The 17,933-nt window shown below is 28.1% G+C and overlaps 1 protein-coding gene and 1 pseudogene across 1 annotated transcript; both read right to left on the bottom strand.

Moving 5' to 3' along the window:
- Nucleotides 1-1,919: 1,919 nt before the first annotated feature.
- On the bottom strand, nt 1,920-4,338 carry LOC124934366 (annotated as a pseudogene).
- An 8,283-nt stretch (nt 4,339-12,621) lies between these two features.
- LOC124934365 (aspartic proteinase A1-like) lies at nt 12,622-15,108 on the bottom strand. Its single transcript, XM_047474888.1, has 12 exons — nt 14,751-15,108; nt 14,617-14,646; nt 14,429-14,523; nt 14,222-14,334; nt 13,976-14,144; nt 13,844-13,883; nt 13,633-13,697; nt 13,438-13,554; nt 13,172-13,366; nt 12,981-13,100; nt 12,795-12,886; nt 12,622-12,706 (listed from the first exon to the last, which is right to left on the bottom strand). Exons 1-12 carry the CDS (start codon nt 15,106-15,108, stop codon nt 12,622-12,624), a joined length of 1,479 nt encoding a protein of 492 aa, XP_047330844.1.
- Nucleotides 15,109-17,933: the final 2,825 nt, after the last annotated feature.

Raw genomic sequence — 17,933 nt, 5'->3', positions numbered from 1 at the left:
TAGCATTTTTTTGGCTATCAAATAAATGCATTTTTAATTAAAATTTTACTCGATAATTACATAAAAATACTAACAAGCACAATTACTAAATTATTCTTATCCATGAGTCGGTACAAAAGAAGACAAAATATTTTCATTACGTTGACTATACCAATCAATCAATTCAAGAAAATTAACTTTATTTGATGAACTACTTGACTCATATGTCCTCGAAAAGGTAATCATTGCCTTAATAGAAAGCGTGTTACATCAAACATTGTCGTTAAACGGGTGCGATAATTTATTTCTATATCACGACCATGTGTACATAAAACGTTTCTCACGTTATGTCTTTGATCTTAAAATGATTCAAATTGAACTCTAGCTTCATTATGACAACTATTTGAAGTTCTCATATGACGATTGAATCTTTCTAATGCCCTTTTCCAATTTTTGTACACATCTCCTATAAATGTATCATCTACGTTTTCTCTATTTAAAGGCTTGAAAAGATAACACCAAAAACAAAATGATGCATATTTTGATATGCTATATTCTAACCATGTATATTTGATTAGTAACATTAGACTCGTTAGTAGGCTCATTAATTGATTGAGAAGACTCATGCTGGTCATGTGATGTAGAATTACAAATTCGTTTATAGAACATCTCCATTATTCTATATCCTATATAAAATAAATAATTAAAAATAAATATGTGTCACAACCCTAGCCCCTAAATAAAATCTAACAAATATAATTCTTTATATTTTAACTTATAAATAAATTTTATTTATATATTAACTAAAATTTATGTATTATTATAAATATTGTTTCTTAGAAAATATTTTTTTTATAAAATAAAATATTAATAATAATTACTTTAATAAAATTATAATTGAAATTAGAATAATATAATTATGAATTAATTTTTTTTATAAAAGAAAGTATGAGAGACGGGTTTGATCACCTGACCTCTATTATATATTTCAGCTCCAAAACCAGTAGGACAAAGCCTAACTTGTTAAACATATATATAAAATATCTTAAAAGTTTTATTCTGGTTGGGGGAGGCCCGGGCCCCCAAAGCCCCCTTGTAGGTTCGCCACTGGACCCGACCCAAGTATTCATTACTCTACATACATATCCAAATTAATCACAAACTCTCGACTCAACAATCCAAACACTTTAAATTAAACATTATATATATATATATTTTTATTTTATTTTAATAATATATGTTAAGTTTATTTTGTAATGTGTTTTATTTTAATGTTTGTAAAATATATTTTATTTTTGATTGAATTGTCAAAGACTCTTTATTGGAGTCAATAAAAATTTCAAAACTATTCTTTTAAACCTCCATCTTGGGTTTACTATTATTAAAGTTATATAGAATGAAGTTTTGTTTTGAACGATTTCAAACGTCGTTAATTTTTTATTATTTTGATATTTATAAATAAAAAGTAAATAAAAAATTATTTAACTAATTTAACTTCGAATTTAATTGAATTAAAAGTTTTGACTAACCATTCTTTAAAATTCGTTAATCAAAATTATCACTTTTGTTAAAATTTGATAGTGAAATTAGTGACATTATTATTTTATTTAGTTATTTATAAATATTTTAATTTTTATTTAATATATTTTATTTTAATATTGGTGTATTATATTTTATCATAATAAATTTATAATAGATTTGACCTACAATACTCCATCATAGATTTTGATAACAAGAGACTATTCTAATTTAAAATATACTAACGATCTTAAAAAGAAATAAAAGAAATTAATAAAAGAGATTTAATGCATATTTAATCCTAAAGAATATTTTAATTAATAATACACTCAATATAAATAATATAAATACTGTAAAATGAAATAAATTTGACCAAAATATTCCTGTAAATGAAGTTAACAAATATGTGTTTATTATTATTATTAAGCAGCATCTGCAAATCCAACTATGGAAGATCCATAGTCAAACACAGTGTGGTAACGACCCATGAATATGTCCCCCAAAACCCTTCATAAAACACATAAAACACGTTAATCATAAATTCATCCAAAAAAATTACATTTGGCAAATAAAAGAAAAAGAGTTTGTGTCAAACCAGAATGGTCCATAAGGAGGAGAAACATCTCTTGAGATAAAACCACTTGTGCATTCTTGCGCATCACCTTCTCCAAACTTTATTATATACTAATTTAGGACAAATTAAATATTTTATTAGCAAGAAAACAAAATATGTAACAATTAAAGTAAAATAAGATAGACATTTATTTACCTCTTTAGATGAGAGAATAAAATTTCTATCACCAATTAAAAACGAAACCTTAGGCATTGAGGAAATTTGCGAACAATCCACAAATGATGATATTTGAGATGGTCTTGGCAGTGAAACACATAGCTGATGTAGACATTATTTTTATAATTTATTTGATTATAATATTAATTTAAATTAGTTTAAGTGAGAATAATAAATATTTACCTTATTAACATAGTTTAAAATATCAATTTTTGTTTGATTCCTCGCTAGCTGACTCTCCATCCACACAACTATCATTTCACAAGTACTGCACATACCTATAGCGAAAACGTCTGATTTTCTTCCATTATTATTTTTCTCAATATGCTTAGTTCCATTTACTGGACATAATCCAATTAGGGAACAAATTTTCTTAACCTATTAAAAGTTAAGATAACATTAGAGTTTGTGTATTTTAAGGAAATTCAGATTTCAACAACAAAAATAACCTCTCTTAGGAGCATTTTCAGAATGGTTTGTCCATACTCTTCAACGATTGACTTGCATTCATGACTTACTACTGTTCCGGTGATTCCAATTTCATGGTTTATCATGGTAATCACAGCCTACACTTCTTAAAATCATTTATTATTTACCAGCCATTATAACAATAAAATAAAATGATTTTTCAGTTTCACATACCGTTGGACCTAATAACAAAGAACTTCCAGAATCCACAACTGCAGAACAACCAGATCTGCAAACACCTTAAAAATGTACCCTATTATCAATAAATGACATGTTCTCTTTTTTTTCATGCCACCAACATGACCTCCCATTAAACATTATCTCTTAGTTTAAGAAATGACCTCTTCTTTTATGAATCTTACCTATTGATTGACCATTGATTGAAACATTACTCATGTCAAACTACAAGAGCAAACACATTATAATAAAAGAAACAAACATACAAATTAAAAATATTTATATAAATTTCTCAACCTGCCAATAACCCTCGTGGGTCACAGGGACATAAGTATGGTTCCCCTTGTGATGCTTTGGATCAATCCCACCAAACACAAGTTCACCTCCTTCCTCTTCTTTTGCGTTTCTATTAAGCCAAAATGAGAACACTGGTTTCCGAATTAGTCCCTGGTTCATCATGTTATACCTGCAAATATGAGAGGTTACTCCTTATCTTCTTAAGAGGAATATCACAACAATTTTTATTTTGACATAAGATAGTGCATACCATACTGGAACAGCATCTTCTTCTGCTAGCTCCGGAAATCCAAGGCCAGTCAAACTTGGAAAATACAAAACCGGACAGTCTTGTTGCTTCAATAAAGTCCTGTAGTTGTAGTAAACTTAAATATAGTATTAGTATTAAAGAAATTATGATTTGGAAAATCTATGAAGGCCTAGTGTTGTATATATAACCTGATTCTTGATTGTTAATCCACCAACTAAAACATTGTCTTGGCTAAATTTACCAGCTATTGAACCTGAACCATAGCGTATTTTAGCAGATGTTCCTGTGCAAAACAACAACATCATGTTTCAAGTCAATATCACCTTCATGCTTTACATGAAGTTATTTCTATAAAAGTTGCCCACCGTTCTTTTTATACGTTGTTGAACGACGAGCATCATATATGTTCTTTTTAGATGTTCTAGAACGACGGGGATAGAAACACCAACGCTGCAGCAGAAACAGAGGCAAATTCAACACAATTTACTCCCCTAATAAAATTTGTATGAATGATATATGATCAAACTTACAGATAAGTAGCACCTTCTTGAGGAAGGTATCCACAGATTAGAGCTTCCTGTATCAAAAAGCACAGTGAATTTCTGTGGTGGTGTACCGATTGAAATCTCACCATAGTACTGCACGTTAATGAAATTCTTTAACTTTACAATGCCGCCAGCATTTTGAGAATCCAGTAGTTGCGGGTTAAGTCGAGCAGGGATCATGTTGTTTTTATCTAATTTAAACTTTTTCGGTCCAATTCTAACGAATCCATTGTTGGATTCAGAAAACACCAGCTGAAGAAGGATGGATGAAAGAAAAAGGAAAATAACTGCTGCTCTAAACTTTGTTCCCATGCTTGATCACTTGCAAAGCGATTTGAAGAACTTGATTCAGAAATGCAGAGAAATACTTGAAGTGATGGATGGCGACATTTCTAGAGATGAAATTGTTCTCCCAAAGTAGTTTTTGCTGGTGGAAAAGGTGGCGTTCACTACATGATCGTGTTCATGAAGATGGGAAAAGCATGACTAAAGCAAATGAGTTTAGTTAGTGTAATATTCCATGAATCTGACTATTTATACCGAATTTCTAGAGCTGAAATTGTTCACCCAAAGTAGTTTTTTCAGATGAAAAAAGGTGACGTTCACTGCATGATCGTTTTAGTGACGACGGGAAAGCAAATGAACAAGGAGGTTTAAGGTTATATTTCCTAAATCCCTTTTAAAATTATACACCTTATATTTTTTTTTTTATAAAAATTATTAACTTTATCTATTTTATTAAAAATAAATATTAATTTAAATATCATATAATACTTTATATAATAATATAAAACATATTACAATAAAAACCCTATTTTTTTATAAAAATAAAGTCATTATAAATGTTATTAAACAAGAGAAGTTAAATAATATATATTTTATTTTAATAAATTTGACTCCGAAATATAGCCAGGAGGGGAAACTCTCTATTTGTTTGGATTCACAATCAGAGCTTCCTAAACCAAACCCCTAATAGACACAAAAAAAAAAAAAATAAAAAAAAAAAATAAATAAATAACTCTTTAAACTATTATACGTGTATTCATTTATTTTTTTTATAGAGAAATATATATGTTTTCGACACGTGTTAAAATTTATTAACATATTTATATTTATTTGTAGACGTAAACTCTTTTATATTTTTAATAACACCTATATATATGTTTTGAAAACAACAAAGATATATCATGCAACTAACATTTTTAGTAAATTTAATATTTTTTATCAAAAATAAATATTATATACAAAAAGACACATAATGAAATAACTCCATTCATTGTGTTAAGAATATACACCACTGTCATATTCATTGATTTAAATTTATTAGGACTAATATTTCATACCATTATTATAAAACTTGTTATAAGTCATAAAAAGATTTTACAAGAAATTTCTTTTTCATCTATTTTATAAAATTTTCATGAAGATATTATTTCTTCAAATTTGTATAAAAATAATGTCAAAGAAAAGCCATTTCTTTCATTTCAAACCCTTAAATTTAAAAAATCGAATACAAGACATTTTTCTTGTTATTTACTTATATTTGTTAAGTTGTACAACTTTCTCTTTTTTTTGTAAAGAACCTATTTCTTAAATAATAAATTTATCTATTTATTTATCATAATATGTACAATAATATTTTGTGTTATTATCATTAAAAATAGTTGCCATCACGGTTGGTACTTTTAAATCACACATATATGTGAATTAAATCAAAAGAATTGCTTCATTAACAATTTTTTTTTTGTTATACTTATTATTCAATAAATAAATAAGATAACTATTATGGTGAATATTTAAATGAATAAATCATTCCTACATAATTTTTATACAAAAGATTATAATATTTATTCATATATAATTTTTTTTTATGTAACCTCTACATAAAAAATTATAATATTTAATTAATTAAAATATTTATTTCAACACATAATTTCTACAAAAAGAAATCATAATATTTCAAGTATCGGACGAAATCACTTGAACATTTATTTTTGGTTGCATTTTTCATCCCATAATATCGACACATTTGTCACATTATTTCTGAAATCAAACAAGATTTTTTTTGTTTGTTTTAGAAATATCAAATTAAACTAGTCTTTTATGATGAAATTGCACACAAACTTATCTGGTTAGTAATTTTTACTTGACTTTTACATAATAAAAGTATAATATTACAAAATAATTTAAATAAATAATAATATATTACGGGTAATAAGTAAACATATTATAACATTTTAATCGAATTTATATACGAATACCCCTACTAAAATAAAATAAATATACCCGATATAAAAAGTGGACCAAAATACATTGCAGATTTTCATCTTTGTTAACAAAATGATGGACACTATAACAAAATAATTTCAAAATGCCCATCATAACCAGGTCAATAACATTCGCTTTGCTTATATTCTAAACACAATATTACATCAATAATTCAAGTTTTTCTTCGAACGCGTAATAGTGTCAGAGATTCAATGATCGGCTTGCCTGACAATATCGTTAACAAGGTTAGAATTCATGAAAGGAAAACTGGCCTTCTTTGACTTGGATATTCCTATTCATCCTCCCATCCCAGCCTGCATTAATTCAATTCAAATAAAGAGAAACCGAATAACATAAATAAACTGGAAGGAACAAAAGTGGCTGGTATATATGCTGTTTTGGTATAGGTTTTTGTCAAATTAGTTATAATACAGCAAAATATACATTTGGCATACAATTCTAACACCAATCACTTTGATTTTGGAATCATTGTTGTTATGAAATTCCGATGAATCTATCAAATCCACATAGTTATGGTTCTAAATAAATTGTCTTGATTAGGTTGACCTACTTTGCTTCCAACCTTAACAACTCTTTAAGCATACAAACTTCAGGGTATAAATTAGTGAAAGGTTGTTTTTTTAGAAGGCTGGGTTCTTCTTAATAAATTTGACTCCGAAACAATATAGCTATGAGGGGAAGCTCTCCATTTGTTTGGATTCACAATCAGAGCCCTAAACCAAACCCCTGACTAACTAATAGAAAGAAAAAAAATGTCTTCAAACTAATATTATATATTCGTTTAGATGACTGCATACTTTTTAGAGAAATATATATTTTTTCGACACATGTTAAAAATTTATAAACATATTGATTTATAGACGTAAAATCTTTTATATTTTTAATAACACTGATATATATTTTTGAGAACAACAAGATATATCGTGAGGTGCAACTAGGTGTGTAAATGAGCCAAGTCGCTCTGAGTGGTTTGATCAAAGTTCGATTCGAGCTCGGTCAAAATCGAAATCGAGTCGAGCTCGAGCCAACTTGTTTAAGATTCGAGCCGAATTCGAGCTTATGTAAGACTCGCTTAATGGCTCGTCGAGCTTTTTCGAGCCTAATCAAATAATTATTTTTATTATATATTACTTTTAATCAAAATTTAAATATACCCATAAGCCTATCTATATACTTATTTTTTATGGGCCTCCCCAAAATATATATAAATTAAAAAATATATGTTATATAATACTTATAAGGAAATAAATATCTTTAATATTAATTTAATTATAAAAACATAATTTTTGAAAATCAAATCAAAATATAATTTTACTATAATATTATTTAATACATGCAATCTCAATGTATTATATTTTATAAGATATACAACTATTTTGTTTCACTATAAAGTATTTATGAAGATATACCAAAATAATATTTATAAATTAAAAAATAAATATTTTATAATATTTATAAGTTATAAGGAAATAAATAAATTTGACATTAATTTAATTATAGAAATATAATTTTTGAAAATCAAATCAAAATATAATTATATTGTAATATTATTTAATATATGCAATCTCAATGTATTATATTTTATAAGATATAATTTTTTTTATTTATCAAGTATTTTATTTTTAAAAATAAACATAAAAGAGTTTAATATATTTTCAAGTCCATCTCAAATACAATACATGACTTAGTATTATTCTTAAACTTGTTTGAACATAAATAACTTTCTTAGGTATTTTACGTGTATTCTTACGCGAATTAATACATCCATTTTTACGTGAACCAAGTCATGACTGAGGAAGAGTTACGGGGCGTAAAACAAAAAAGTACGCGGATGTTTGTATAGTCCGATGAATGGACTCTCTACGTCCATTATGTTTTTTTAATATAAGAAATTAATATATAAATATATTTAAATTCGAGTTTTTCGAGCCTTTTGAGCCGAACTCGAGCCTATGATTATATGATCGAGTCGAGTTCGAGCTTAATATTAAAAGCTCGAGCTCGAGTCGAGCCAATAAAAAACGAGTCAAGCTGAACTCGAGCTAGGGCTAGTTCGAGCTTGGCTCGTTTACACCCCTTTGTGCAACTAACATTTTTAGTGAATTTAATCATTTTTATCGCATTTTAACGAAAATAAATATTATATACAAAAAAAACACATAATGAAATAACTCCATTCATTGTGTGTACGATGTACACAACTAGAGATCAAATCTGTTATTCCAAAATTTATGTTTCACTTTGTACCACCTTCACAAAATATGTGGACTTTTCATTCTCTCTCTTCATTACTTTTGACTTATTAAATAAAATTATTAATTTTTATAAAGGTGATACATAATGGAATATGTTATTTGGAACATCATATTTGAACCCACAACTATCACATTCATTAATTTAAATTCACTTAAAATCATAATATGACTAATATTTCATATAATTATTATAAAATAATTATTATAAAATTTGTTATAAGTCATAAAAAGATTTTACAAGCTAATTTTCTTTTTCATCTATTTTATAAAATTCTCATGAAGATATTATTTCTTCAAATTTGTAATAAAATAATGTCAAAGAAAAGCCATTTCTTTGTTTTGTACAACTTTATCTTTTGTAAAAAACATATTTCTCAAACAATAGATTCATCTATTTATTTATCATACTATGCACAATAATACTTTGTGCTATTATCAATAAAAATAGTTGTCACCACATTCGTGTTGGTACCTTTTAAATCACACATATATATATAAATTTATTAATCAAGAGATTGCTACGCAATTCATTAACAAATTTTCTTTTATTATACTTATAATTCAATGAATAAGATAACTATTATTGTGAATATTTAAATGAATAAAACATTCCTACATAATTTTTATACAAGAGATTATAATGTTTATTCATATATAATTTTTTCTTTATGTAACATCTACCTAAGAAATTATAATATTTAATCAATTAAAATATTTATTTCATGAACACATAATTTCTTTTGAATATTTCAAGTATCGGCCGAAAGCATTTGAACAATTATTTTCGGTTGCACTTTTGCATCCCAAAATATCGACACATTCGTCACATTATTTCTCAAATCAAACAAGACTTTTCTTGTAGTATTTTTTTTTTAAAAATATATGACCAAAATTATATATATATATATATATATATATATATATATATATATATATATATATATATATATATATATATATATATATGTATATATATATATATTATTGTTTTCTTACTTTTAACCACCAAAACCATCAATTATAGTCTCAATTATCTATTTATACATAAAATATTTAACTTAATTATCTCCACCAACAAATATTTTCATATATATAGTCAATAACTTAAAAACATAATCGAATAAATAATATATCATTTATTATTAAACAAATATATATAATTTTATATATCATTAAAAATATCTTTATAAAATATATAATAATTAATTAGAATATTAATTATTACAATTAATTAAAATATTGATCATTTATATGTAATCAAATATAAAACTAACTAATTATTATAAATAATTATTTATATCATCAATTATCCATTTCTTAATTAATAATATAACTTTTAACTTTCTATTAAAAAAAAAATCTAAATCAATAAAAGACACACAATTTTGTGACAATTTTCAAAATTATCTATTAAAAAAAGATACATAATAGATCTTTATTCATATATGTATACAATTTGCTAGATAATCATACTTATTATGAATAACATGAATCATATTATTAGTCAATATACATCACTTAGCAACATAATCAAATAAAATATAACTACAAATGTATTTTATGTCTTAATCGAAACACTTACATTGTCACGTTTTGAACAATAATCGACGTGAAGCAACTATGCACGCTCAAAATAAATCTAGGTAGATTGTTCTCACCGAGACGCGAATTTTTCTTTTGACTAAAATCGCCATGTCTCTTTAAATGAATAATTAGAATAAGTTCTAACACAAACAACTTTTTTAATCTCTTTATAACCTTCGTTTTCTGTCATCTAACTAGAATATTAATTATTACAATTAATTCGAATATTGATCATTTATCTTTAATCAAATATAAAACCATTTAATTATTATAAATAATTGTTTATGTCATCAATTATTTGTTTCTTAATTAATTAGGATAAACAATAGATCTTTATTCATATATACAAATTGCTACGTAATCATATGAATGAATATGAATCATATCATTAGCCAATATGTATGATATATATTAAAAATCACTTAGCAACATAATTAAATAAAATATAACTACAAATGTATTTCATGTCTTAATCGGAACACTTATATTGTCATATTTTGAATAATAATAATCGACATTAAGCGAATATGCATGCTCAAAAAACAAATCTGGGTAGATTGTTCTCATCGAGATAATTTTTGCAAAGACAATTTCAACGAAAATAGTTAGTGTCTCTTTAAATGCATGATTATAATAAGTTCTAAAACAAATAACTATAGAAGAAATTAAAATACTTCAAAATACTAATGATAACATCATTTTAAGGATGTCTGACTAAATGAGATTCGAACAAGGGACCTTTCTTCCGCCACACACTATTGCGTCCAAATTTCGAACCACTATACCAACACACCCTTTCAATATTTTATTGCTTTTTTTGGTCTTCTGTCTTGTTTTTAGAGAAAACTTATTATTCATATTTTCTTCTCTAACTCAACTTTTTTCTTGAAACATTAAAGTTAAGGATATTCGATGGCATAAGCTACTAAAAAGCAAAGTACATGAACTTATTTTATGATGGTTAGTAATCTTATCTTGAAATGACATAAAATATAAAAGTATAATATTACAAAAAAAAATTAAATAAATAATAATATATTACGGGTAATAAGTGAGCATATTATAGCATTTTAATCGAATTTATATACGAATACCCTACTAAAATAAAATAAATATACAAGATATGAAAAATGATGGGAATACTAGATTTAAATAAAAATTTTATATATTTAAAATTTTATATATCTTGTATTATTGAAAATGTAAAAATAAGACAATTTTTTTTTTTTATAAAATTTAACAAACTTTTACATATTATTTTAGTTGCAACATTCTATTCTTTGAAGAATAAAATTCATCTATTATACATTTCGAATCAATATCTTCAACAAACTCTCACTCAATATAAATTATCATAGTATCCACTAACCAAGAGATTCAAGAGAGGGGCGGATAGTGGATGGTAGTTGAAGAAAAATTAAATAAGAAAAACGTAAGAATTTAAATTATTTAGGTTTTAAATAAGTGAAGACTAACTATATAAATAAAGAAAAATATAAAAATTTAAGTAAATATATAACCCACCTCAACCCGGCATGATGTTTGTACTTCTATAATTACTTGCAAGGAATGACATGTTACAAATCAAGCAATGTTACGAGATGTTTGATCTAGAATGCAATAAATCGATATTCTCTACTACCTTCGACATTATGTAGATAATAACTTTTTTTCAATTGAGTTTATGTTATCCTGTTTATGAAAGTGCATGTTAACCTCTCCATTATTGGTGTGAACAAATACTCTTTTATAATCTCCCCATATCAACAAAATTCCGGATACAATATACAAACTTGTTGTTTGACTTGCCAAAATAGCAAAAACACATCATCAAATAGTTAGATGACTACTATATATGTTTAAAAATTCGACTAAATGAACATTTACAAGTCAGATCTCATTTTTCTAAAATCAAAAGGAGATCATTGTTTATAGTTGTTTCTGTGATACAGATCATGCCTATGCTAGATGAATCCTGGTTAATCCCATGGATCAACCATTTCAAATAAAATGCATGGCATTATAAATTATAAATTCAAAAATAAAAAATTCTATTTAATTAATTTAATTACCGAATTTCATCAAATTAAGAGTTTTGACTATCGATTCTCTAAAATTCGGTATTTAAAAGTATCAATTCGTTAAAATTCGATAGTCAAATTAGTTCGACATTAATATTTTATTTAATTATTTTTAAATGTTTTGGTTTTTATTTAATATATTTTATTTTATTAAATTTGACTTATAATTCTCTATCATAGTTCTTGATAATGAGACTATTCTAGTTTAAAATATACTAATGAGTTAAAAAAGAGATAAAAGATATGAATAAATGAGTTTTAATGCATGTTTAATCATAAAGAATATTTTAATTGATAATATACTCAATATAAATATTGTAAATGGAATAAATTTACCCAAACATTATTGTAAACATAAATGAAGTTAACAAATATGTGTTTATTATTATCATGCAGCATCCGCAAATCCAATTCTCGATCTTCCAAAGTCAAATACGGTATGATAACGAACCATGAATATGTCCCCCAAAATCCTTCATAGAACACAATAATATAAATTCATCAATACATTTATTTATTTATTTTCATTTTAGCAAAAAAAGAGGAGAGATTGTGTCAAACCAAAAGGGTTTATAAGGAGGCAAATTATCATCCAAAGAAATAAAGCCACTTTTGCATTCTTCAGCAGCACCTTCTCCCATCTTCCATATATACTAATTTAGGACAAATTAAATATTTTATCAACAAGTTCAATAAGAGCACAAAATATATAACAATTAAGGTAAAATAAGATAGATATTTATTTACCTCCTTAGACGAGAGGGAAAATTTTCTACCACCAATTAAAAACGAAACTATAGGCATTGACGAAATTTGCGAACAATTCACAGTTGATGCTTGAAATGGTCTTGGCAGTGAATTACAGAGCTGATATAAACATTATTTTTTGATTATAATGTTAATTTAAATGATTTTAAGTGAGAATAATAAACATTTACCTTATTAACATAGTTTAAAATATCATTTTTTGTTTGTTTCTTCACTAGCCGACTCTCCATCCACACAACTATCATTTCACAAGTATCGCACATACCGATAGAGAAAACATGTGATGTTATTCTATTACTACTTTTCTCGATACGCGTAGTTCCATTAACTGGGCATAATCCAATTCGGGAACAAATTTTCTTAGCCTATTAAAAGTTAAGACAATATTAGAATTTGTGTATTTTAAGAAAAATCAGATTTTAATAAGAAAAATAACAACCTCTTCTAGGAGCATTTTTAGAATGGTTTGTCCATACTCTTTAACAATTGACTTGCATTCATGACTTACTATTCCCTTGACTCCAATTTCATGGTTTAGCATGGTAATAGCTGTCTACAATTATTAAAATAATTTATTATTTATCGACTATTATATTAACAACAAAATAATTTTTTTTTCAGTTTCACATACCGTTGGACCTGACAACAAAGAAGTTCCAGAATCCGCAATTGCAGAACAACCAGATCTGCAAACACCTTCAAAATGTACTCAATAATCAATAAATGAAATGTTCTCTCTTTTTCTTTCTTTTTCATGCCACCAACATAACTTCCCATTACACACTATCTCTTAGTTTAAGAAATGACCTCTTCTTTTATGAATGATTGATGAAAGAACTTACCTATTGATTGACCATTGATTGAAACATTACTCATATCAAACTACAAGATCAAACACATTATAAGGTTATAAAGGAAACAACCATACACATTAAAAATATACACATTAAAAATATATATATAAGTTTCCCAACCTGCCAATAAGGCTTGTGGGTCACAGGGACATAAGTATGGCTCCCCTTGTGATGCTTTGGATCAATCTCACCAAACAAAAGTTCACCTCCTTCCTCTTCTTTTGCGTTTCTATTAAGCCAAAATGAGAACACTGGATTCCGAATCAGTCCCTGGTTCATCATGTTGTACCTGCAAATATGAGAGGTTACTCCTTATCTTAAGAGGAATATCACAACAAATTTTATTTTTAGATAGATAGTGCATACCATATTGGAACAACACCATAATCTGTTAGCTCCGGAAATCCAAGGCCAAGAATGCCATCAAACTTAGCAAACTTAAATATAGAACGGGACACTCTTGTTGCTTCAATGAAGTCCTGTAGTTGTAGAGAATTTAAGTATAGTATTAGTATTAAAGAAATTATGATTTGGAAAATCTATGAAAGGCTAATGTTGTATATATATAATAACCTGATTCTTGATTGTTAAACCACCAACTAAAATATTGTCTTGGCTAAACCTGCCAGCTATTGAACCTGAATCATAGTGTATCTCAGCAGATGTTCCTGTGCAAAACAGCAACATTATTATGTTTCAATTCAATATCACCTTCCTGCTTACATGAAGTTATTTCTATAAAAGTTGCAACAGACACCAACCGTTCTTTTTATACGTTCTTGAACGACGGGCATCGTATTTGTTCTTCTTATATGTTCTTAAACGAGGGACATAGAAACACCAACGCTGCAGGAGAAACAGAGGCAAATTCAACACAATTTTCTCCCCTAATAAAATTTGTATGAATGATATATGATCAAACTTACAGATAAGTAGCACCTTCTTGAGGAAGGTATCCACAGATTAGAGCTTCCTGTATCAAATTGCACAGTGAATTTCTGTGGTGGTGTACCGATTGAAATCTCACCATAGTACTGCATGTCCATGAAATTCGTTAGCTTTACAATGCCGTCAGCATTTTGAGAATCCAGTATTTGCGTGGTAATCTGAACAGGGATCCGGTTGTTTTCATCTAACTTAAACTTTTTGAGTCCAATTCTAACGATTCCATCGTTGGATTCAGAAAACGCCTGTTGAAGAAGGAGGGATGAAAGAAAAAGAGTGATAACTGCTGCACTAAACTTTGTTCCCATGCTTGATCACCTGAAAAGTTGATTCAGAAAATGCAGAAATCGACTAATTAATTAACTGACACGACATGTATATATATAAGATTGCTGATCACCTACAGACGCCTCCTCCGTAGCAAAACGAAGACGCAATGAATCGATGTTGATGGATATATATCGACATTTCTAGAGCTTAAATTGTTCTCCTAAAGTAGTTTTTGCTGAATGCTGATGAAAAGGTGGCGTTCACTGGTTGATCGGGTTAAAATGACGACGAAAAGTATCAGTAAAGCAAATTAACCAGATTTAGGTTTATATTCTCTGAATCCGACCATTTCAATTTTTTTCAAATTATTAACTTTTCGATATTTTAAGTCAAATTTCTCCCATCATCTCTCGTTTGGTAATAAATTGCCGTTCTTCATCGACAAACTTTTCATTTAACTAATAAAAGTACATATAGTATTTAATGTACTTCTTAAAGCAAATAGAATTATGTATCATTTGATTACATGACTAACAAATGACTTACAAATATTAGTGTAAAGTCTAAGTATTGTTTGGGCGACATGCTCTTCCAATAGGTCTATTATCAGGTTTAAAAACCTAAAAATATATTTTCTTCTAATAGGCAAAATTTTGTTTTCGTTCTAAACAATTTTAAGGTACCTATCAGAATCGACCAAAGAGCTGTGATGCCCTAAGTTTGGTGGGTAGAATATTTTTTTTGGTTGAAAATTAATTAATTTTAGGTTCACCTTCATTTTTCATTTTTAATTTTTTTAAAATTTAAATTTTAGTAATCAAATTTCATAATTTACTTTATTTTTGTGCGCTCGTGAAAGATCGAGTTCTTAGACGTGTATGGTGCTCTGGTTATCGCAGAACAACTCCACTTTATCATGCTTCACCACAAATTCACCCGAGACCCTTCAACTAAAGTGTCTCCTTGACACCATCCGTCATAGCGATATACTTGGCGGCTTCTGTTGTTGAAAGGACAACTACAAATTGTAATTGTACCTTCCAACTTACCAAGCATCCAAATAGGGTAAACACATATCCCGTTAGGGACCATCACTTGTCCAAGTCATCTGCAATATCAGCATCAACATATCCTCTCAACATATCATTCCCTACACCCGCCCATTTAAAACAAAGACTGACATTTAAGGATCCTCCAATGTAATGGAGAACTCATTTCGTCGCCTCCCAATGTTCTTTCCCCGGGTTGGCCATAAATCGACTAACAAGACTAACCGCGTGAAAAATTGGGCTGCGTACATACTATGACATACATTAATTAAGCTCCCGACATCTCGCATATGGGGTGTTTTCCATTCTCATTTTTTCTTCCTCGATATTGGGTGATAATTTTGAGGAGAGTTTGAAATGAGTAGCTAATGGTGTTTGAACCGCCTTAGCGCCAGGCATCCCGAACTTGGCAACCACTTTTCAAAGGTAGTCGTTTTGAGACACGAACATGGAGCCTTTCTCCTAATCCCACTCAATCACCATCCCAAAATTTTATTTCTCGGTCCCATATCCTTAATCTCAAATAATTCCCTAGCAAACTCTTGACCTTGTGAACTTCTTCCTTATTTCCCAATGCGATTAACATATCATCCATGTATAACAATAGAAAGACCCCATAACCATCAACCCACTTGATATAAACACAACTATCGAAATTGTTCCTCACAAAATCATTACGAACCATGAAATCATCAAAACAAAAATACCATTGTCTTGGAATTGTTTCAAACCATAAATCAAGTGTTTAAGGAGACATACCTTTCTTTCATGACCGGGTTTGACGAACCCCTCGGGCTGCATCATAAAGATCTTCTCATCCAAGTTCCCATTAAAAGTTTTGTCTTTACATCCATTCGCTCGAGCTCCAAACCAAACTGATTCACTATAGCGAGCAACACATGAATGGACATGTGTTTCACTACCATGGAGTTGATCTCGTTAAAGTCGACTCATTCGCGTTGTGTAAAACCCTTAACTACCAATTTTTCCTTAAACCATGCTTTGTTATTATCCCTCTACACTTTTTTTCATTTGAACACCCACTTTGAACCAACCACTCGCTGACTCTTGAGTTTGTCAACTAATTCCCATGTCTCATTTTTGTCAAGCGATGTCATCTCCTCCGCCATAACACGCTTCCATTTGATTCTCTCCTTAATCTTCATCGCTTCTCTAAACGATATTGGCTCTGAATCTTGTACCTCATCGGCCACAAGGAATGCAAAAGCCGCCAAATCGGAGTAATTAAATCTCTTTAGAGCTCCGAATGTCATATGGTCTCTATATCGCGCTAACCGGTAGGAATTAAGATTTTCTTCCAGATCCGTATCTTCCTCCTATACTTGACCGTCCGAAATCAAGGCCAAGAATTCCATCAAAAATTGACACTCTTCTTGCTTCAATGAAGTTCTGTAGTTATAGTGAACTTAAGTGAAGAAATTTGTATAATCAAACCTAACGAAGGAAGAAGGAATGCGAATTCAACTGAAAGTAAGAAAACTTGTTAGTGCATTATTATTGATAAATTTGTGAGCAATTTTGGATTATTTGATAAAAAAAAAAAAAATCAAATGAGGGTGTAGGTAAAGATGTTGGTGAGATTTTTTTGTTTTGGTTGACTTTTACGCTAAGGCATTGTTTGTAGGTGTATTTTGGCAGATTTAATTACTTAAGTCATTTTCGATTTAAGAAGGATCTAAACATTTAAAAAAAAATTAAGAATAGAAATGACTCAAAATAATTTTTAAATTTCTGACACGAATCGTTCATCAATTTTCGGTCCATATTTGTCACCTACGCGGTAAGTAATTCAA

The sequence above is a fragment of the Impatiens glandulifera genome, chromosome 4, assembly GCF_907164915.1.
Source record: "Impatiens glandulifera chromosome 4, dImpGla2.1, whole genome shotgun sequence".
NCBI lineage: Eukaryota > Viridiplantae > Streptophyta > Magnoliopsida > Ericales > Balsaminaceae > Impatiens > Impatiens glandulifera.
The sequence above is the reverse complement of the archived record's forward strand: the minus strand, read 5'-3'. Positions and strand labels throughout refer to the sequence as shown.

Bases quoted from the DNA above. Each gene is read 5' to 3' on its own strand.
- LOC124934365 (XM_047474888.1), bottom strand. From the start codon at position 15,108: ATGGGAACAAAGTTTAGTGCAGCAGTTATCACTCTTTTTCTTTCATCC. The intron at 14,647-14,750 runs TTTATTAGGGGA...ACAAATACGATG, and splicing joins CATATATCATTCATACAAAT to CCCGTCGTTCAAGAACGTAT. The intron at 14,524-14,616 runs GTTGGTGTCTGT...TGTTTTGCACAG, and splicing joins AAGAACGTATAAAAAGAACG to GAACATCTGCTGAGATACAC.